This window comes from Eptesicus fuscus, chromosome 4, assembly GCF_027574615.1.
Source record: "Eptesicus fuscus isolate TK198812 chromosome 4, DD_ASM_mEF_20220401, whole genome shotgun sequence".
Taxonomy (NCBI): Eukaryota; Metazoa; Chordata; class Mammalia; order Chiroptera; family Vespertilionidae; genus Eptesicus; species Eptesicus fuscus.
The window spans coordinates 29,850,204-29,873,672 of NC_072476.1; the positions used below are offsets into that span (position 1 = coordinate 29,850,204).

The 23,469-nt window shown below is 47.6% G+C and overlaps 1 protein-coding gene across 6 annotated transcripts in view; it reads right to left on the minus strand.

The window, feature by feature from the left end:
* Positions 1-1,579: 1,579 nt before the first annotated feature.
* Positions 1,580-23,469, minus strand: part of RCC1L (RCC1 like) — a 35,658-nt gene continuing 13,768 nt past the window's right edge. For 2 of the 6 annotated variants that reach the window (XM_054714826.1, XM_054714821.1), the window contains 10 exons: positions 22,026-22,154; positions 21,131-21,197; positions 20,489-20,540; positions 18,690-18,774; positions 16,437-16,618; positions 11,003-11,090; positions 9,988-10,161; positions 7,306-7,391; positions 2,483-2,577; positions 1,580-2,365 (listed from right to left, as the gene is read on the minus strand). In XM_054714826.1, coding sequence (XP_054570801.1) covers positions 2,500-2,577; positions 7,306-7,391; positions 9,988-10,161; positions 11,003-11,090; positions 16,437-16,618; positions 18,690-18,774; positions 20,489-20,540; positions 21,131-21,197; positions 22,026-22,154 — 941 coding nt within the window. In that variant the 3' untranslated portion in view covers positions 1,580-2,365; positions 2,483-2,499. Of the gene's footprint in view, positions 2,578-7,305; positions 7,392-9,250; positions 9,324-9,987; positions 10,162-11,002; positions 11,091-16,436; positions 16,619-18,689; positions 18,775-20,488; positions 20,541-21,130; positions 21,198-22,025; positions 22,155-23,469 lie in introns of those variants that run through there. The other 4 variants (XM_054714823.1, XM_054714822.1, XM_054714824.1 and 1 more) reach the window with 4 other exon arrangements.

Below are 23,469 nucleotides of genomic sequence, written 5' to 3' on the forward strand. Positions count from 1 at the left end.
CATTGGTTGATTTCTTAATTGGGGCAACCTGAGTCCGAGCAGCTGGGGAATGCACCTGGGAGAGAGAAAGGCATGAGTGGGGGTTGGGGAAGGGGTAAGCCCCTGGGGTCTCATCACAGGGCAGGACAGGTCCTGGGGTGATGGCTGCCTCGTGGGGACCAGTGCTGGGTGCTAACCCCAAGACCATCTGAAAGGGTATGTCCCCCAGCAGACTGCATGGTTAAACGGAGGTGCTCAATCAGTTCTGATGCAGCCGTTGTGAGAAGGGCCCTCAGAATGGTCTGAGCAGCTCCCCTGCTGGTCAGGAGAGGCCGGGCCCCTTCAGGTGCCTGGACCGTTCTTCACTGCTGGGGCATGTGGTACTCGGCCCAGCCAGGAGCTTCAGGAAGGAAAATGACAGCTCATTTTCAATTTTATTCCAAGTTTATGGAAAAGCCTTGCTGTAATAACATAAGAACTGGCCCCACAAAGAAGTGAGCCCAGATCAGGGGTCCTGGGGCCGCTCCCCCAGACACTACATGGCTGCTTCTTGCTGCCTCAGGTCACAGCAATCTGCTCAGTGAGAATTCCACTTTAAGATGCAATTGTCTTGACATCACCCATCTCCTTGTGCTTTATTTTTCCCCACAGCCCACACAACCATCTAACGTACTTTGCATTCTGCTTGTTTATTGTCCACTTTGCCCCCTAAAATGTGAGTTCCATGAGACCTGCTTACAGAAATTGTTACCATGACTGTGATAAACAGCCCCTGGCACACAGGGGCACACAGTTTGTACTTGTTGAATGAATGAAAGGGACACAAGGCGACAGTAAGAGCGAGCTGTCTGTGACATGATTCCCAGTTGTTTTTTCTGTCCCCCTCGCTCCCCCCCCCCCCCCCAGAGGTAGGAGGTATAGGTTACATCGCAGGACGGGGGCCGGATGGTTTTGGGAGTCCTTCTCTACCTCTGTTGGATGGGAACAACAGGGCAAGAATCTTACAGGAAGCATTTCCCCAGGCGGTTTCCTCCTGATACAGGGCAAGCCCATATTCTATCCCATTACTGTCTGAGGTCCATCCGAATGGAAAGGGGACCACTTGGGCCTCTGGCCTTCCTGCCGTGCAAGCGTTAACAGTCCCTTTTATTTAGGGCGCATACAGAACGTTTAATCCGTTCCACCCAGGCACTCGTGCCCTTATATCCTACTTCTACTTCTAATATCCATGGTGGCGGCAGTGGCCGAGGGCAGCGGTCGCCAACCTTTTGGACCTCACGGACCATCAGTTGGCGACCACTGGCCTAGGGGATCTTGTCCTGTGACATCTAGTCCTAGCCAATCTTTTGACCTAAAGGCTGAAATATCCAAGTCATTCAAGTTATCTATAACCAATAACTTAACTGGATTACCAGTTATTTTTATACTTCATTTTCTCCCAATTGAACTGTGGGAGTAGACTTTTAGAAAATAGTTTTCAAATAGGACTGTCTTCTACCATATTTTTCACTGGCATCTAGTAGCCTCTTTATCAAATACCTTGTTTTTGAAAGCTAATCTCGGTAAATGATCAAGTAAAATAAAAAGACCTCTCCAGCTCTTAAGAATAAAAATGCAGAAAATAGACTTTATTCCAAAAGAGCTTTTTAAAATATTTTTTTAAAGAATAAGACAAGTTACATTATGTTTTGTTTTCCACAATGACGCTCTTCTCCAAGACTGGCACTGCAGCCAAGCTTTGGCGGGATGTTCAGAGCCCTCAGCCCCAAGAATCAGGCCTCGATCTTCTTCCCGCGGGGGCTTGTCCACTTCTCCCAGCCAGGCCGTGAGAATGGTTAGGAGGCTGCTGACAGCCAGGAGCCCATGGGGTGCCGAGCTGGTGCCCACTGTATTTTCAGGGAGAACCCCAATCCAAGCAAAGGACTTCGGCATGTGTCCCACCAGCAAGCTGGCTTTCAGGGTCCACTTTGGGCGGGGGGGACCTGAATGAAAACCCCAGGCCAAAGCCAGCCCGGCTCCCTCAGTCAGGCTGGGCTGCCCCGTGCCCACACACACGCTCACCACGAGCTCTGCTTAGCTCCAGGGGCTGCAGAAGCCTCCTGAGCACTGCGCTCTGTCAGGCTCCTTTCAAGATCAGACAAAATGCATATCATGAGCAAAGGTTTCTTAAGACCAGCTTCTTGGGCCAGAGGTGACACCAGAGGCCATCCTGTGCTCCCAGGAAAGAGCCAAGACATTGTAATGATCCTCTCCATGCTGGGACGCACAGCCCTGGGCCCATCTTCCTGCACACCAGCCCGATAAAGGCAGCCGTGATGTGCTGCATTGGCAGGTCTCACCGGAGCAGGGACCACGTCTCCGGACTTCAGTTTGCACCTCCTAAGGGCTTTAGGAGAGAGTGTCACACTTCATGGAGGGCTCTGGTCCTCTCTGAGCCCCATCAGAACCCCGCTGGCTGCCTCTGCTGAGCAATCAAGTGGTTCTGAGGCCAGGGCAGGCTCACCTGGTCAGCAGGAAAATTCAGATGAATGACTTGGCCAGAGTCACCATGTGATCCACACCACAGGCCACATCCACGGGCTCCCCAGGCATTGTCACCTGAAAAACAAGAGCCAGCACACGGTGAGGGGAAATGGCCAACTGGGAGACAGACAGGCTTGGAGGTGGCCCCAGCTGGGCCTGATCCGGGCCCTTGGTAGGTGACAGCCTCTGAGCCTTGGCTCCCTCCTCTGGGTGATAAATGGGGACACCTACACCTACCTGGCAGGTCTGCTGGGCCGAGCAAATGCAATCACCATGGAAAGGGCCATCCCAACTCCCCACCCGGTCAGCAGTGGGCGTTACTGTCCAGCCCCCAGGAGGCCACTCTGGGCACAAGCGCGAACCCTGAGTGACATCCCACAGAGGTTAGTCCCCTGTGAGTGTGACCCCGCCAGAGGCAACACTTGTTCTCCGGCCAGGTGTTCAGTAGCCTTTCCTAGTGGTCACCACCGAGGCTCACTAGAGTGCCTGGAAAAACCCTTTCTCCTCTCTCAGGTCCACTTTGGGAACTACCCTGGCCCCGGGTCCTTACCCATTTGCCTCCAGCTCCAGCCTCAATGAGTCCTGTCACCCTTGAGGAGGGATGCTGACTATGTCTCAGAAGGTACCCAAGGCCTGGCAGCAGTCCTGCCAACACTGCCCGTCCACGCTGACAACACTCATCACAGGAAGGCCCACCTCAAGGTAACAGCAGCCTCCTGGGATATGGAGGCTTCTGTTTGCCTCTATTTATTTATTTTGGTTAATCCTCACCCAAGGATATTTTTTCTATTGATTTTGTTTTAGAGAGAGAGTAGAAGGGAGGGAGGGGGAGAGAGAGGGAAACATTGATGTGAGAGAGACATCAATTGGCTGCCTCCCACATGTGCAAGATGGAACCTGCAATCCAGGTATGTGCCCTTGACCGGGAATCAAACCTGCAACCCTTCGGTGCACAGGCCGACACTAACCACTTAGTTACACTGGCCAGGGCCTGCCAGTTTGCCTTTAAAATGACTCATTGTTCACAGCCTGGCCTTGGAAATGTGTGTGCCCACTAATCAAGGACTTCCATACCCACATGGCCACCCCAGTTCTCCAGAAAAGGGGCACTTTTCTATTATTATTTTGAATAGGAAATACATTCACATGGCTACAATATAAAATAACATTCAATGAAAAAGAATAAAAAGACATTAAGTACCTTTTACTACCAGTATCATCTGCCTCATTCCCTAACCTTCCCAGGTATGGAAACCACTTTTGACTGGTTTGTAATTGTCCTTCCAGAGGTTCTTGGTGCAATGAGAAGCAAATGCACGTATACTGTTTTCTTAGATGGCAAGTTTTAAGACAGTGCACCTGTACCACTTACTCCTCAGCCCTCAGCTACGATGCGACACTGCTTTTCTGACCAGACCCTGCCATCCTGCCGGAGTGGGCGGTGTGACAGCTGGAAAGGGGATCTGTCACAGCCTGTGGAGTTTACTGAGCGTAAGAGGGAAAGACCTATCCAGATGGCCTGGCCTGAAAGCCCAGAGGCAGCAGTGCCGACCCCGCAGCTTGGCGCCTTTGGCGTGGGAGACAAGTCCATTAAGGGCTCCTGGCCACAAACAAATGGACGCTAGTAACCAAGTTGTGCTTCCCACCTCTCCCTCCCTAAACAAACGTCTTTGGCAAAGCCTATTAGAGAAATCACTAAACAAACAAGAAGCCGTGCCCCAGCTCATCGCAAAGGCTCGTAGATGCAGAAAGCGTTCCAGGCTGGCCAGGCATGCCGCCTCTGTGGTGACCAGGCCCAGGTGAACTCTTAGCAACCCCCAGGCCATTAGAGCACATCTCACTGACCACTGCGGGCGGGGGAAGTGCCCCTCTCCACACTAACCTGCAGCCCAGCTGCTGCATTTACGCACCTCTGTCCTTGTTCCCCAAGTGCTCGGGCCATTAGTGCCCAACGCAGAGTAGCCTTGGTTTACTCACCAGGACTATGGCCTGGCCTCGGAGGCCCACCTCTCTGTGGCGCAGGGGGGGCCCCCGTTAAGCAGTCACTCGCAGTCTGTCTCTGAACCGAGTCCAGAAGAAGAATGCCCTCAGCCATCTTTTATTTTGTCCTTGTCAAGGTTAAAAGGAGCTTCTATTCTAAACCAATTTACACTCACAACATTATTGCAAATGGAAACAGTTCTAAAAACCAAAAGCACCCTTAGCCTGAGTAAGTGAAAAGTTTGAGCAAACTCAGTTTAGGAACATCTCTCTCCACAATGACACGTTCCTGAAACAAGCGCCCAGCAGGTGAGAGACACAGGAAGGCTGAGAGCACTGACCCTGGGCAGTGGCCGGGCCCCGCAGACTTGCTGCTCCCCCCACTTGGCTGCTTCTGAAATTTCCTTCCTGGCATAAGCGAGCAGGCTGAGAAAGGAAGAGCTCGACCCGCAAGGAGGCGCTGCCCCAGAGCGCCCAGCTGCCACAGTGCACCTCTCCCGAGGTGGCCATATAGAAGGGGCCTTCAGGCAGAGGGTTTCCCAGCCTATGCTCCCAACCTGATACTGACCAGAGGGGTCATGGCGAGGGGGCAGCACAGCCTGCAGCAGGAAAACAACCTGGAAAGCTTTGGAAGGAGAGGTTTAAATCAGGTGGCTCTGATGTCACTACATGGGCCTAAAAACTGAGAGAAGCCCAGGTTCTGAGTTCAAGAACAACTAGTCAGTGCCTTGTAGGAGCTATAAATAAGACTTTACTCTTTCTTTTTCTTTCTTGGAATACTTTTTAAATGATGTGACACAGCCCCCACTGAAGATTAATAACAAAATACAGTGTTTTAAAGATTAAAAATCTCCTGTAATTTTTTTTTTCTAAGTGAATACAACAGGACAGACAGGAGCAAGGTCCAGGTACCCAACAACAGACAAATTGAATATTTAAGGAATCCAGCTTGGTTGATCCAAAACCTGGTTCCTGCCACCACCTTTGTCCCAAGCATCAGCCTTGCACCTCAAGCTTGCACAGAGTGGAAAGGCCAGGCCATCAGATCTCAGCACCATTCTTCAAGCTCTCTCCTTTACCCATCCACAAACAGGGCTCAACAAATGTACAAGGAGGAGGACAACAGTTTGGCAAGAAAGCAGCCAAGTGTCCCTTTGCTGATGGTACAGATGCAGAGAATGACATTCCCCAAGGGAGGTCTGATGGGTGATGAGTCAATGAAGGGGTGTCTGGTCTGAGTGGCAAGTGGTGTCAGCCCCAGCAGCCTGCTCCTTCCAGCTTCACTGCAGGGCCCGAGGCCTGGCCCAGCCATTTCAATAAGGAACATGCTATCAGATTTCCATCTCAGCTTATGGCTGTCCTACGTCTGCACTCTGACCTGGAGGAAATGGAGGCAGCTGAGGAGCCCCTCGTCACAGCGGTCATTCGTCCAAACCCCAGGTGCTTTCCTGTTTGCTAAGCTTCCCTGCAGGAAGGCCTTTGGGTGGGGTTCAAGAGAGGGCAGTAAGGAACTACCAAGGAAAAAAGTAGGATGTTTAAATCACATTATCGGTATTTCCATTACCTGTGGTACCACCCACTGTCCGTCAACTGCCTCTCCATTCCTCACACATGATGGCATTTCCTAGCTCAGGGAACAAGCGAGGGAGCCCCAGCCACCTCGGGGACAAGTGTGGTCCACAACCAGTCTTTCTAACAAGTTTAAAGTCTGTTCTGACCTATTCTCTCAGAAACGGCACCTACTGTTTTTATAAAGGAGTCAGGGCCTGCCGAGTTCACAGGGACCAGGAGAGGCAGCAGCCGAGGGGAGGGCCAGTGGAAACGAGCCCCGAAAATAACCAGGAGCCACAAAACATTCTGCAGTGCGTTCTGGACAAAGCCTGACTTCATTTCTTTTGCATTTTTACATGTGTTTTCAAAAGATACTTTACACAATTTCAAAGCACGTTACTAAAATCAAACTTGTTCAATACTTAGACATGCGCATGCTCGCGCATACACGCATACACACACACACTTCCATAGGCAGAGACAGTCTCTGGAGGGAACATCAGACACCAATTCTAGTAGCTGCCTCTGGGATAAGTCATGGGAAACTGATTTTTCATAATACACTTTGAACAAGGACATATGTTCTATATTCAAAAAAATAGCTTTTTTTAGAACTTAAAAAAACCTAGTAAACAACACTAAGATAAACTACAATTGAAGAAAGAACTTTTTCTCCTTTAATTTTGAAATGAGTCTTTTTGTCTAATTGCATCCTCCCCCTAAGAAAAACCTTTATTTTTTTCACTTTGGTGCCTGTGGTAAGGATTCTAAATATTAAACATCCGGCTTTCTTTTAAATTCACTGTAAACATTCCTCGGCACAGGCCTCTGCAAACAGCTCCTGGCATGCCAACTTCCCCATTTCAAACCTCTCCCTGTCAGCATCGGAGCCCCGCGGCTCCCGGCCTGCAGCTTGCTCCTCTCTGAGGCCTGCTTCTGTTTCCCTCCACATCCCCAAGGACAGCCTCCGACGAGGCTTCTTACAGAGCACCAAGGGACGGAACCCACACAGGCCATTCCTCCCACTGCTCACCCAACAGGTCACAGGAAAGAGCAAAGGGCAATGAGCCCACAGCCAGAAAAGTTGGTGCTGGCCGCTGGCTCTGGATCCTCACCTGAGCGGCCTCACCTGATGCCACAGAGCAGGAGGAGGGCAGCTGGCACCCGGAAGCGGGGGAGGCAGTCCTGGGGACCAGGTGCTGGGGCGCTGCTACCACATCAGGTGAATCTGCCCTCTGGGCCTGCCCGCAAACCCGCCCAACCCCGTCTTACCCTCCATGGGAAATACTGGTCTTCTAGGCGGCCAATTCCCAGGCACCCTCGGATGTTTTTGCCCCAAACAAACAGCTCTCCTTTGTCTGCAAAGAAAGGAAAATGGTGGCTTGGTTGGGACTAGGCCAAGGGCAAGTCTCCAAGAAGGGTCATGAGAACAGGCGTTCCAGAACCTGGTACAGACAGAGTCCAATGTTAAACTTTAACTTCTACCAGACAAGTAATGCTTCCTTTTGAAGGGAAGGTATACTGCCCCATACCAAACCATGTCCTAGCCCAGGTTTACAGTGTCCATCGTGTGGGAGATACGTAGGTGTGTGGAGCAGAGGGCCAAGGAGGCTCCTGCACAGACCACTCAGCTCGCACCCCAGGGGGCCCCTCACCCACAACCATGTCTGACCAAACCTTGCCTCCACAAGTCCTGAAATATGAGCATCCTCAAAGTAGGATGACTGCCAATCCTTGTCTGGGTTTCTGAATGTCGGGAGTATTCAATCAGGTGACAATGGTGACTGGGTACCTCTATGGGCCAGGTCTAGGTCTGTGTGTTAGCAGGTGGGACAGGACAGTGACTACACATGCTCGGTTCCTGTCCTCATGGGACTAGTTGAACGGCTAGAGATAAACAAATGATCAAACCAATACACGCACGCTTATCCACTAACAGTACCAAGAAGGAAAAGGACCGAGAGGCTGTTATAGAGAGAGCCCAGGGGACTGCATCTAGACCTGGGCTCTGGGAATGTCAACCTCCAGGAAAGGACCCAGACATGGCAGGGCAGCCTCCCACAAGCAGCCTTCAGTGCTGACTTCCATCCCCATCAGCTTTGGGCACTCCTTGGCGCAGCGGCCCTATTTAGCTCCCCCACATCTGGCAAGCAGAAGTAGAAAAGGCATGGGAAAGCCAGAACTAAAATAATCTGGGCTGATTAAATAAGGAATCCTGCCCTGACCGGTTTGGCTCAGTGGATAGAGCGTCGGCCTGCGGACTGAAGGGTCCCAGGTTCGATTCCGGTCAGGGCATGTGCCTTGGTTGCGGGCACATCCCCAGTAGGGGGTGTGCAGGAGGCAGCTGATCGATGTTTCTCTCTCACCGATGTTTCTAACTCTCTCTCCCTCTCCCTTCCTCTCTGTAAAAAATCAATAAAATATATTTAAAAAAAAAAAAAAAAAAAAAAAAAAAAAAAATAAGGAATCCTTTCGTTACAAGCAGTCAGAGCCCCTCTGGTCTGTCCAACACCCTTGGTCCTCCAGCCTCAGATTTTACGTGTTTAACAGAACAATTCAGTCTGGTCCCAAACTGTTAGACTTCAGGGTAAACCAACCAATCCCAACTCCCAGATGGCCATATGCAAACGCTGGGCATACAGTCAGGGAGAAACCCAAGCTCTGATGCTCTCTCTACTGAGGGACAGTAACTGGCACTTGGGGGAAAGCTATATAGGGATTTCATTTCAGTGTGACCCAAAATGGCCACACGGGTGACACCAAACAGAAAACAGTCACTTCATGTGGGTTTCCAGGTATGTGGCTTCGCACACAGTGTAAGCCTTAGAACAGTCTGGAAAATAGATCACTGACACCTCCAGAATTAGTCCACAGTGACTCTTATTTACTAAGTTGAAGTAGCTTTAAAAAACTCACAGGAACTAGGTTCATTTGCAAATGGCAGTGGCTGACTCTGCCTGAGTGGCAGTGAGGGATCCTCCATCCATCAGCGCTGCTACCACCTGGTGCTTTAATACACACAGTCGGGCAAGACTCCGACCACTAGCACAATGGTCCGCACTGAAGCCCCAAAGCCTGGAGCTCCGACAATTCTGAATGGTGATCATCTGGAGCAGTCCTCACATAGCATGGGGCCAGAGCACACAGACAAGAATGACCCGAACTGACTGTCCCAGCCAGATGTTTAAAAAAAAACAAAACAGTTACTTACCATGAGACAAGGAAATAGTGCATTTGCTTGAGAATCACAAAATGAAATTAAATTAATACAGTCTGATGATTCAAGTCAACTAAAGAGGAACAAATTGAACCAACAGTCACTGTGGTGGAACAGGAGATGTAATCAAGAAAAGCACACATTCTAGAAGTCTGCAGAGTAACTGGATATGTTATGGCTGTGTCATTTGGCAAACCTTCGCAAACATCTCCGTTTCAGCCTTCCCTTTGATCATTCTCTCCCCCAGCACTTTGGAGAAATTGGGCAGATTTACTTCCACAAAACCACGGACAGTCTTACAAGTCTGCTCCTTGCCATCCCACGTTCCTGGGTCAGATTGGGGTTTGGGCTTGGTCAGGCAGTGGGATTAAGCCCCACACATTCATTTCCTAATTACCTACCATGGATTTGCCAAACCTCTGCTGGTTTTCCCCCACACCCCAACACACTCAAGGGTCCCCTCTCCTACCACCAACTGGTATCCTCTTGAGGAAATTCACTTTCACATTAGCCTAACCACAAACCAAATGAACCAAGATAAAACTCCAGGATGAAAAAAAGATACACATTTTACAACCCCAAGCCAAACAACTTCTGGATTGGCCGCTCTCTTTAATTATCCATACAAGGGAACCGCGCCACTGGATGGATGGAAACCGAGAGCTGCCCACAGTCTGGGGATGAACCTGAGAGTGAAGCTCTGTCGGTCTCCGGGGCCGCATGGCTTGGTCACTTACTGGTAAGGGCAGCAAAGTGGCTGAGTCCACATCGAATGCGGGAAACCTGGACTTCGGGGTTGAACTCTGTTAAGCCGAAGAGAGTGGGTGGAACCATTTCTGGAAGAGCAGTTTCCACTAGGTTTGGTCCTTTCCCAAGAATTCCATAGCCCCAGACAAAAACATGTCCTTCTCCTACATTACAGGAAAAACAACGGTCAGTAAGTCAAACCAAGAGCAGCCCTCACTCACTAGAAATTCAAACTGCACCACCAAGAAGCATTACATCCACATGCATTTTTCCCTCCTCACTTGGCAAGAACATGCTGACAGATATTTAATGTTTCTTTTCTCCTCTTTCAAACTCTTGTTTGTGGAGTATGTCTATCCAGCTCACCAATCTCAGAATACAAACTTCCCACATCCTGAAGGTAATCTGGACAGGACCCATCCATAAATCACCCAGAAACCCCATGTGAACACGGGAGAGCCCTCGAAGGACAGTTTTTCACAACAGCTCAATGTTTCACAGTGATCAGAAGACCAAGCCAAGTAACTAAACAACTTTTGGGCAGAGTCCTAAAACTCTAGAAACGATTTTTTGGTTATAAAAAGTTTAATACTCATCAGTGGTACCAGATGTTTAATCTGAGAGGCATGGGTCTCAGTATCTAAAGTTTAGGGTTTACATTCTAAACCCTAAGGCTGTTCTCCTCTCTGCCTTTGTTTCCTGTTCTGGCAGCCTCCCTGGAGACGGCAGAGCTGGAGTCTCTGGCCCAGACTAAGGGACAGGGAGAAAGTTCACTCTCCATTTCAGAGGTCTGCTCTGTGCTGTCTACTTACATATCACGGCTATTATCTTTCTGTCAAGAATGTCACCGCACCCTCTGTTAGCCGAACTCAATCTAACTAGACCTGCCCCCAGCCACATTCCCTTCCTCAGGCCAAGGTCTGCTGCCTGTGAGTCCAATAGACACCGACCTTCCTCTATGCAACCCACCTATAGCTGCCCAGTGACTCTGCAAGAGGGTCTCACCATTTAACACAGCACAGCCAGTGCCACCACAGGCAGCCTGCTTCACCTTGCCCACTCCTGAGAAGGGTAAGCACCGGGGGACGTTCACCTAAATCAAAGGAAGGGTCCACACTGTTAGGAAGACAAACCAGCGAGAATTTGGAAATAATCTGGTCTTGTGTACAGAGTATATAAGTCCCAGTTCATTTATTCATGCCACAAGTATTTCCCAAACATTGAACATATGCTAACTATCTAACTGGGTATTGGGAATGAGGGGGAACAAGAGACCTGGTCCCTCTCCTAGTCTCCTACTTTAGCTGCCAGCCTAAATTAACATAAAATTAATTTGTGCTCAATGCAATGAAGGAAAGTACATGGTCTCTGAGAATGAACGTGAGGGAGACCGACCTAGTTTGGGGGGAGGAGCAGTCAAGAAGGCTTCATTTTTCTCCTGCTACCTGAAGGATGAGTAGAGGTAACTAGGCGAGGGGAGAAGAACAGGACAATCCAAGTAGGGGAGATGGAATGTGTAAAGGGAATGAGGTGAGCATGGCACATTCAGGGAGGTTAAACAAGGTCAGAGTGGCTAAAGCAGGGAAACAGGCGAGGGAAAAGGGGTCATAGTACAAGATGCCGGTGGGGAGAGGGCAGCCGGATCATGCAGGATGCTGTGGAATTTCTAGAGGGGAAGGAACATCATGGACGTAGGTAACAATGGAGAAGGACCAGAGCGTGGGGAGGAGCATGAGTTCACTCTTGAATGTATTGAACTCGCAGTGTCTAGAGACGACTAGGTGGAAATGTCAAGTGCTGCTTAGTGATGTCTGGAACTCTGAGGTGTAAGCATATAGATGGTAAGTGCAGCCAAGGGTATGGCTAGGATCTTCTAAAGGGGGAATATGGAGAAAAGAAGAGCAAAATCCACACCATGAGGATCTTCAACATTTAAAAGCCTGGCACAAGAAGAGATCCAGTAAATGAGACCAAGAAGGCCCTAGTCGGCATGGCTCAGTGGTTGAGCTTTGGCCTATGAACTACAAGGTCTGTTCAATTCTCGGTCAGGGCACATGCCCCAGTTGTGGGCTCGATCCTCAGTGTGGGGTATGCAGGAGGCAGCTGATCAATGATTCTCTCTCATCATTGATGATCTATCTCTCTCCCTCTCCCTTCCTCTCTGAAGTCAATAAAAAATATATTTTTTTAAAAAAAATGAGACCAGGAAGGGACACCGAGAAAGTTGAGAGAGCACTAGAAGAGTCTAGCAATGGGGCAAAAGGAAAAGTGGTTTTCACAAAGATGTCATTGTCAATGTCAAATGCTGCTGAGAGGTCAAGAAAGATACAGAGTGGAAATGTTCTCTAGATTCTTTATTATTATTCTTAGCAACATGGATGTCATTGGTATCCCTATCAAGAGCCACCCAGCAAACTCCTAAGGGTGGAAACCAAGTGGAATGGACTGACAATGAGGAAACAGTAAGTCAATGTAGCTCCTGAGAAGCAGGAGGTAAAGCAAAGGGGTAAGGGTAGAGAGAATGAAAGGAGATGGAGGAGCCACCTAGGGCTTTAAGATGGAAGACATACGAGTCAGGTGAAAAGAGTGATGGAGGCACCAGCAGAGAAGGACAGGTTCAAGTTTTGGGAAAGAAGGCCCAGCAGATAGAGGATGGCTCCTGAAAAGGTGGAAGGCGATGGGATCCAGGGCAGAGAGAGAAGCAGCAGCTTCAGCAGGAAGAGATACACCTCCTCCACCGCTGGAAAAGGAATGGGTCCCGGGTGGGGACAGACACAGGTACATGTATATGAGCCATAGCAGGAAACTGAGGGCATTCTCGTCCAATAGCATCTGTTTTCTCTATTAAACAGGAGGCAAGATCTGCTGAGAGTGAGAGATGGGAGGGTCAGGGGTTTGGAGAGTGAAATGTGGCCAGCTTAGCCTTCCAGCAGGATTTGGTCTTGGCGCCTCTACTGAGAAATAACTTTGGAAAGATAGATTATAAGTGCTTCAGTGACAGCCACGAATCTTCATGGATTCACTTTCAAACGGAAATAGCTGAAAGATAACAGTCCCTAAGTTGAGTCCAGAGGAATAAAGGGGCTTACCAATCCAGAAAACATATGCCTAGATAAAGTGGGGCTGTCAGGGAGGGGGCCGGGCCTCTGTGCTTGGCTCTCAGAGAGCTGCTTTACCTCACTGTGCTCTGGCACAAGGCCCTCAGCAAGTACTGAGAAATGCTCTCGAAGAGCCATCGGAAACACACCCCTGTTGTCACTGACAGGATGAGGCTTAGACCACAGTAAAGACTCTTGGTTGTGATGGGCTACTTCTAAGATGACCCCTAATAATCCGTCCCCTCCTATTCGCACCCATGTGTAATCCCTGCCCTGTGTGGGGGCTGGACCTACTGCCTTCTTCTTTTTCTTTTTTTTTTCAGAGAGGAAGGAAGAGGAAGAGAGAGATAGAAACATTAATGATGAGAGAGAATCACTGATCGGCTGCCTCCTGCACGCCCCCTACTGGGGACTGAGCCTGCAACCCAGGCATGTGCCCTGACCTGAATCAAACCTGGGACCCTTTAGTCCACAGGCCGATGCTCTATCTGCTGAGCCAAACTGGCTAGGGCCTGACTTGCTTCTAATGAGCAGAATACCAGCATTAGTGAGGGAAAAGTCACTGCTAAGATTAAGTGATAAAACACTGGCTTCTGTCTCACTGGCACTCGCTCTTGCCTTCTCATTTGCTCACTCTGATGAAGCCAGACGCCATGTTGTGAGTTACTATATGGAAAAGCCTACGTGGCAGGGAACATGGGAGGCTTGGCCAACAACTATGAGCTGGCTCACTGCCAGCAAGGAAGTGAGGCCCCAGTCCAATAGTCCACAAGGACCTGCATCTTGCCAGCAACCCCAGTGTGGTCCTGAAAGCAGAGCCTTCCCCAGATGAACCCTAAGATGACTGCAGCTTTTGAAAGACTCAGAACCAGAAGACCCAGCTAAGCCACCCCAAGATTCCTGACCCACAGAAACTGTGAGATAATAAGTGTGTGTTGTTTTAAGCCACTAAGTTTCAGGGTCATTTGTTATGCAGCAATACGTAACAATGACAGGACACTGGACCTGTCCCCCACAGGAAGGCCGGGGAGACATTTTCTCAGGCCTTGGCATTAGGAAGAGCAGTACTTCTCCTGAACACTTTGCTATTTATTTTACAGAAACAATGAATCATTTCAATGACCGTTTTCTCTGCTTTGGCTACTAGGAAACTCAGAGCCAAATCTGCAACCACTTCTAGCCACTGAGCCAGACCACAGAGAATGCATTTTTTCATCTATTAGCTGATCTTAGTTTTCCTTTGTGCAAGTTTATCATTAACATATATTTAAAACCCCTCCTGAAGAAAAAAAGAAACACAAACTTCTGTATTTGTCAAAAGTTTGATATTAAAGAATGTAGTATGTTTTTTAAATAGTTCTTATCTTTTAGAGATACATACTGAAACTTCTATAAAAGAAATATGACACCTAGGATTTCCTTCAAAATAATCCAGGATAGAGTAGATGGAATTACAGATGCAACAAAATTGCCCATTAAGGAGTATGGGTTTTTTTGGGGAGGGTGTTGAGGGGGTAGTTGAGGTTAATGAAAATGTCTGGAATTAGATAGTGGTGATGGTTGGACATCCTTGTGACTATACTAAAAACCACTAAATTATATATTTAAAAATTGTGAATTATATCTCAATTTTTTAAATGGGCCATTAGTTGGCAATTGTTGAACATGGGTAATGGGTATATAAAGATTAATTATGCAATGAGCTCTACTTTTGTTTAAATTTGAATTTTTCCTTAATAAAACATTTAAAATTCTACTGTATTGTAATCATGGTGGCTTGCTTCAGTGAGGACGGGCTAGTGGTGAGGAGAGGCTGCAGGCATGGCTTCTAAAAAGCTGCTAGTATTCTACTTGACCTAGGTGGAGCTGCACAGGTATCTTAATCGAGCTGCATGCACAGGATCTGTATGCTTTGGGGCATATGTTACACAGCAACAAAAAGCAACAACAGTGTGACAGCGTAGGAACTTAGGTAAAAAGCCTCGTTATCCGGGCATGCCTAAAATACTGCCCTAAGCCAGGACTATCTCATCAAAGTATTGATAAAAAATAATGGCTTTTGCACTTAAGCTTTCTTTCTGGGCTCCAATAAAATTGTCAAGAACTTGGAACCTTACCCGGCTGGTGTGGCTCACTGGTTGAGTGTCAACCTATGAACCAGGAGGTCACAGTTCGATTCCCAGACAGGGCACATGCCCTGGTTGTGGGCTCAATCCTCAATAGGGGGCATGCAGAAGGCAGCTGAACAATGATTCTCTCTTATCATTGATGTTTCTCTCTCTACCTCCCTCTGAAATCAATATAAATACTAGTATACTAGAGGCCCAGTGCACAAATTTGTGTACAGGTGGAGTCCAGCTGGCCCGGCCCCAATCAGCGGATTGGAACTGGGCCTGTGGGGAGGAGGAGACAGCAGAAGGTTGGTTGGCTGGGCCAATTGGGGGTGGGGCTGGCCGTGGGGAGGGGCTGTGGGCAGTGGACCAGATGGCCCCACCCCGAATGGGGTGGGGGAGCCAATCAGGGGTCAGTGGCCAGGGGAGGGACCATGGGAGGTTGGCCGGCCAGCTCCACCCCCAATTGGTGTGGGGGGGCCAATCAGGGGCCAGCAGCCAGGGGGAGGGGCCATGGGTGGTTGGCTGGCCGGCCCTGCCCCTGATTGGAGTGGGGGGGCCAATAGGGGGTGGGTCTGGTGGGGGGGGAGGGGCCAAGGGCCAATCGGGGGTGATGGGGGCCCATCTGGTGCGGGGCCGGCCGGGGGGAGGGGCCGCGGAAGGTTGGCTGGCTGGCCCCACTCCCCCATCGGGCAGGTTTGCTGGCCACAGTGAGCATCATAGCAACCGGTAGTTCAGTCATTATGGCATTCCGGTCACTGGTTTTTTTATATATATATAGGTATTTTTTTAATTGATTTTTTACAGAGAGGAAGAGAGAGGGATAGAGAGTTAGAAACATCGATGAGATAGAAACATCGATCAGCTGCCTCTTGCACACCCCCTACTGGGGATGTGCCCGCAACCAAGGTACATGCCCTTGACCGGAATCGAACCTGGGACCTTTCAGTCCGCAGGCCGACGCTCTATCCACTGAGCCAAACCGGTTTCGGCTATAGGTATTTTTTTTAAAAGAACTTAGAGCCTTGAAGAGGCAGTCTTACAACAGGTTAGGTCTTAACATTCTAGCACTTTATACATCACACTTTGGTGAAGAACCTCTTAGAAATGTCATTAACACACTATATTTACAAACCTCCCAGCACCATGCTATAAGTGACCATTTACTAAATGTCCTTAACACACTATATTTACAAACCTCCCAGCACCATGCTATAAGCGACCTTATACCTGTGTGGAGTCCGTGACAGAGGCCAGCTGCAGGTACTCAGAGTTGCCCCAACCAAAGAGGTCTCCATCAGCCGACACAGCCAGGCAACAATCACCGTAGGTGGCAACCTGGACCACATTCACTCCTGCAAGGTCTCCACCCAGCTTGGTGGGTACACTGGTGATATTGTAGTGACCCAGACCTAACACAATAGAAAAATACTTCTAATGAGTTATTCTCTTACAACTTACACAGACTTACTATTTGCCAAACATATTTGAGCACTTTACAAAATCAAAAATCCTAATCTGTTCCTCTGCATGCCAGGCAACTTCTGTCTCCATGTTCTCTCAGAGGCAGAAAAAGGCATCATTGTAACTAGATCATATTAAAACTCCTGGATTTTTCTAGGTCCAATTCAAGTTAGAAAAGTTCTCGAGATGAAAGCCTACTATACAATGAACATATGAGGCCTTGCATTATATTAAAATGAGCAGCTGAGCTTGCTGGAAAAATGAAGGAAATCTCTACTGTCCACCCACCCAAAAAAGTAAACAGAAACAGGCAAATTGGCGTGGTAAGCAGTAAACAGGACAACACAGGGCTTGCCCGAAGGACAATGTCATCATCAGCACTTCAGTAGAAGGGAATCCCTGAGCAGCACAGGGAGGCAAACACTAAACCACAGACTCTGGCTTCAGGGGCTTCCCACAAGGGGCTCAAAGCAGGGTCATACTGGCATCAGAAGATACTACCAACAGAGTAAAAAGGCAACATGGGAGAAAATACTTGCAGATCAAATATCTGATAAGAGATTAATATTCAGAATATACAACAAATTCAACAACCACAACAAAAACAAATGACCCAATTTAAAAATTTCCTTCTTCAAAGAAAATATACAAAGGGGCAAGCAATAAGCATATCAAAAGATGTTCAACATCACTAATCATTAAGGAAATGCAAATCACAAATGAGATACCACTTCACACCCATTAGGATGGCCACTATTACAAAAAACACACAAAAATAACAAATGTTAGGGAGGATGTGGAGAAAGTAGAACTTCATACATTGTTGGTAGGAATGTAAAATGGTACAGCTACTATGGAAAACAGTATGGCAGTTCCTCAAAATTTTTACCTGGAATTACCATATGATCCAGCAATTCCACCTCTAGGTATATACCCAAAAGAATTGAAAGCAGGGTCTCAAAGACATATTTGTATACCTATGGTCACAGCAACATTATTCCAATAGCTAAAAGGTAGGAGCAACCCAAGTGTTTATCAACAGATGAATGGATAAGTATACTGGTAATGTGTTATATACATACAAGGGAATATTATCCAGCTTTAGAAAGGAAGGAAATTCTGACAGATGCTACACAATGGATGAACTTTGAAGACATTATGCTAAGTAAATAAGCTAGTGACACAAAGAATAAATACTTTATGATTCACTTAGATAATGCACCAAGAAGGGTCAAATTCATAGAGGCAGAAAGCAGAACAGCAGTTGCCAGGGGCTGGGAGGAGGAAAGAATGGGGAGTTACTGTTTAATGGGTATAATAAAGTTTCAGTTTAAAAAGATGAAACAGTTCTGGAAATAGATGGTGATGAGGGTTGCACAACAATGCAGACGTACTTAATATCAGTGAACTGTACATCTCAAAATGGTTCAGATGGAGCCGTAACTGTGAAAGTTTTATTAACATGAAAAACTATTTTGTGTAAATTTAAATGATAAAACAAAGATATAAAAATCACACCAATGCTATCATTACAACATAAAAAGATGTACTTATATGAACAAGGACTGGAAAAAAACATGAGACTGAACAAAGACAATTTGGTGGTGGTAGGATTACCGAGGATTTAGACAAGATTTATATCTTGATTTTAAAGGCCCTCCCTTCAGATAAATTTCAAAAACAAAAAGATTAAACATACAAGGTGTGTGAAAGCTTATCCCTCATTCCTTCCTCCCTTAATGATATTCTTCTGAAATCAGCTAAAATGGAGCTCCTTTTAGGCGGCACTTGTTTCTTTACAAGGCTCAGAACTCCTTTGTTGCGGAGTGGCTCCAATCCTCTATCCAATTCTTTATAATGCATTTCTATGGGAACGGGGACGGGAGAAACGATTATTGTTCCCCAGGAAGCATTTAAGAGATGTAAGAGTCAAATTAAGGAAGATGGGTTCTAGCCTATGAGAACCCTACAGCTCACAACGCCATACTGCACTATCCCCCAGGATGAAAGGTACAATACCTGTTTGCCCATCCGCACCCCATCCACAAGAATAGACTTCTCCTTTATCTGTTAGGAACAGACTATGGTCCTGACCACAGGCGACCTATCAGACAAACAGAGGTAAGGTTGATGAGAATTCTTTGAAGCCCAACATCCTAGTCAATGGACCTGAAGCCCAGTAGCATTCCCTACCGCTTCTGAGCACCAAGCAGGCTGGGTCCAGCCAGGCAGGATGCCCCACCCACACTCCATCTCTTATTCATTCTCAATGTACTACAGCCTCGCAGTCTCCCACTCCACTGAAAGTGCTCTTGCTAAAGTAAAGTGACAGGTGTCCTAAGGAACAAGCCTAAGAGCTCCTCCATTGCCCCCACACCTGAGGAACCGCTCCCTCCTCCAAAGCCTTTCTCTTCACTATTCCTCTTCTGCCTCTCTAAGCCTCTACTTCTTACCCTTCAGTGGTGGACTCCTCCAAAGTTCTGTCCTCTGCCCTCTCCTCTCCTGCCTTCACATTTCCCAGGAGACTGCATCCATTCCCAAGGCTTTCGCTGTCACCTCCACACTGTTACCCCCAGTCCCAACAAATCTACTGAGTTTGGACCTATTTCCCTAACTGCCTAATGCGAAGCACTCTTTACTGAACACTTAGTATGTCAGGCACTTTGTGCTGAGTCAATAACCAAGACCACCCAGTAAGAAACTGAATCTCTGAGAAGTTTGGTAACTTATCCAAAGTCACCCAGTTAATATGTGGAGAAGCAAGGAGTTAAACTTACATCTCTGTGACTTTGAAGCACTACATTCCACTGTAAGTCCACTCTCTCGCTCCTCCTGGCACCCCCTCTCCCAGCCAAGCCACCCCTGCTCCTCCTCCAACAGGCCCCTCTCTGGGTTGAGAACATCAGCAGCCCAGTCTTTGGCCTATGGAATCATGCTCAACTCTCTCTAGCGAGCTCCCTGCCCCGCTAATCAAGCCCCAAATCCAGTCAATTCTCCTTATCTGTCTCCCATCAGTCCCTTCTCCCCACGGCTTCCCAAGTGACCTTCATCCCTTCCTCTCCCCTTCCCCCCTCTACTCCATACCATGGCCAAAGTTATCTTTCTAAATAAATCATGATTTGGCTGTCACTCCCCCTGATTAGAACCTCTGATAGGCCCCAACTGTCATGAGGATGAAGTCCAAACTCCTTAGCAAGGCATTCAAACCATGCGCTGTCCACTCGGAACCTGTCTTCCAGCCTATCCCACACCACTCCCCCATAAGCATACCAAACTCCAGCCCCACTGCACCTACTCAGCAGCCAGCGCCTCCAGCTGCTCCCTCCCCTCGGCCAGAAAACTGTTCCTCGAACCCTTCCCCAGTCTACCTGGTCAATTCCTCTGCTACCTCCCCCATGGTGCCTTTTTCCCCTTCCATTCCACCCCACTAGACTTAACAATTCCCCTTCTGCACTTTTATAGCATTTCCTTATACATTCACTTATTTAGGTATTCATTGTAAGTACCGACCATGTGCCAGGCTCTGCACCAGGAATGGGAATAAGATAAAGCCAGGCTAGAACATACACAGTGCTCTGATACAGCTAGTTTTTTTTTTAACCTGTGTCTCCGACTAGAGTATTATCCCCCAAACTTGATTAAACTTTGTCCGCTGGCGATCTACTGCAAATTGTGGCCTATAGTAAGCAAGCAGTAATTTTTACTGAATGATTAATTCAGAAAATGTGCCTACCAAGTTTGCCATCACTCCACCCATCTTTCCCCTTTCAAAGTGCCCCAGGCAGCAGGATGAGTGGCTTTCAGCCCACGCCTCTTACCTGGACCACTTGTCCATCGAAGTCCTGCATTCTATGGACCTTGTGACTTTCACTGCACCAGGAGCAATTTGGGGAGAAGCAAGAGGTATGTTCATGGCAAGCACTGTGGGGTTCTGGCCCCTCCCGTCACCCTCAACTGTGGCCCCCACATACCTAGTAACTATTAGGGAAACTCTCAAGGTCAAATATAAGGCAGAATTAGGCCAAGGTGTGAACGTAAAACAAAACAAACAAAACCCTTTGGTGATTTTCATATGCTGCCAGAGTTGAGACTGGTAGTATTTAGAACCACCAGCACAATGCAATGAACCAGAGGGAAAGTTTTTTTGTTTTTTTGTGTGTTTTTTTAAGACTAAATGAATAGGACTGAAATAGAGGGGAATTTTTGGTTAATCAATTTGGTTAAAAATACAAAACTAATTCAAAGAACTTCTACGCGTCACAATCAATGCTTATACGCCCTCCCCTCCCACCTAGCTAATGCATGGCGCTCAACCTGCAATGGAACATCTTCTCCACAACTTTCCAGTGAGTTCTCACTGCTCCTCACACATGAGGAACCCTTCTTACTGCTCTGTGGATCTACCACTCAAGAAATGCTTAATGTTTAACACAGCTGGGGAAGGGGTAGCAGGAACTTACCTGTAAATTTCATTTTCCACCACTTTTCTTCCACATTGCCCATAAGAATTGTTTCCCATGCTGAAAACTAAAAAGTAACACCCCCGATTAAATCAGTTCTTCAGATTCATGGAATCCTAGACTGTCAGGACTAGAAGGGGGTCTCAAAAGTGACCTAGTCCAACCACTCACCCTAGCTGCCATTTCGTTTCCTTCTCCAACATTCGCAACCTGAACAGGCAGAGCCACAGGCATGTTGGGGGCTAGACCTGCCACATCAGTGTGTGCCTCCTTTACTGCCCCTTCTGCCCTCCCGTCTGGGCCCTAGATCACCTCTCAGAAATCCCACCTTACACAAAGTAAGCACCTCCTGTGAAGGCCTCAGCACCCCCATTTCTTAAACCTGTCACTAGGTTGTCCTTGATGCAAAAATTCCTCTTAAAAAAGTTCCTAAACACTCTCTTCACCTTTTCCTACAAATCACACTTAGCCAGAAAACGAAATTTGAAAAATTTCGTCAAGTTGGCCTTTCCCTAGAGACCGCTGTTCTGGAGAGGGTGGGGTCACCCAGAAGCCTGGACACTACAAGGCCCCACCACCTGGAAGAAGTGTTAGCAAACAGGCTTCTTTCAGAAGCAGCCCAGCTCGGTGAGTTTATGCAAAGGAAGGGAGCCTTGGTAAGGCTGCCTGATGTGTGCTGTCACATCTATAGATAACCTGAGATTTTCCAAGAACCACAGAGAGCAGAGAGCATAAAAGATTTAGCAAGGTCTGCCCAATACAGCTCTCTTGAGCATCCTACTGCTCTGCTCAGGAAATGCCAACAGCTCCACCAAACAGACCTGGCTCAGTCAAATGGGCCACTTTAGGCCCAATGGCAAGAAAGAAGTTCCCCCACTCCTCCATTAGTCCTTACCTCCTTCATTGTCTGTGAGGACAAGGGAGTGGGCTCTGCCACAAGAGACCTGTAGCACCCGTGTCTCCTGAGGTCTGTCCAGAGGCAGTGGAACTGGTGAGGGCTCCAAAACATACTCGTATCCCCTCGCTGAAACAAAAACAATCGGGTTTATTACACTGATTGAGAGTCACAGCACTGCTAACATTAGAAATCATATCATTGAACCGCCTCATTTTTTTTTTAAATATATTTCTTTATTGGTTTCAGAGAGGAAGGAAGAGGTAGAGAGAGATAGAAGCATCCATGATGAGAGAGAATCATGGATCGGATGCCTCCTGCATGCCCCCCACTGGGGATCGAGCCCGCAACCTGGGCATGTGCCCTTGGCTGGGAATCGAACCCAGGACCCTTCAGTTCACAGGCCGATGCTCCATCCACTGAGCCAAACCGGCCAGGGCTGAACCGCCTCATTTTTACTCAGACATCGGAATGACTTTCTCAAGGCACATAAGCTGGTAGCAAAGCTAGGCCTGGTTCCCAACTCCCAACCCACTGCATCACATTGCCTCCATTACACACTGGGTTGTTGAAAAGCATAATAGTTAAGAAATCTCTTCGCGTGTCATTTAATACCATTTGAATTTTTAAGGAAAGTAAAAGCATTTTCTTCCTGAAATACCCACTGAAACTTCTCAGTAAAGTGAACAACAACAAACATTTTTATATTAAGAGGAAGCAAAAAGAATACGTAGATGCATTTACTTGCATATACATTAAATCACTGTAGAAGGATAACTGGACACTGTTAACACAGGCTGTCTTCAGGGACATGTGGCTGGGAGGACAGATGTGAAAAGCAGACTTTTCATCATATACTAGTATTCTACACTGCCTTTAGGATTCTGAATTATACAAAGAAGAAAATTTTAATATTTCAATAAGAGGAGAAATTTATTAGAAGTCACTCTACAGAAGAACCTTACTGTTCTTTACAATCCTACTAAAGAAGCCAGATTGGTCTATGTAAAGAATTCCTCTTGTAGGTTTTAAATGATAGGCTTTTGAATATTTATAATGTAGGCTGGAGGTAAGGAGAAAATCTGCAAATGTACTACTCCTCAACTTATACCCCACTAAATAAACACTCTATTTTTCTCTTTTGAACCCCATGCTAAAAAAGATTTTGCCTGCCTGGTCGGCATGGCTCAGTGGTTGAGCGTTGACCTATAAACCAGGAGGTCAAGGTTCGATTCCCGATCAGGGCACATACCCGGGTTGCTGCCTCAATCTCCAGTAGGGGGTGTGCAGGAAGCAGCCGATCGATGATTCTCATCATTGATGTTTCTCTCTCACTCTCTCTCTCTTTTTTTTTTTTGTCTTCTCTCTCTCTCTCTCTCTTTCACACACACACACACACACACACACACACACACACACACACAATCCCTTCCTCTCTGGAATC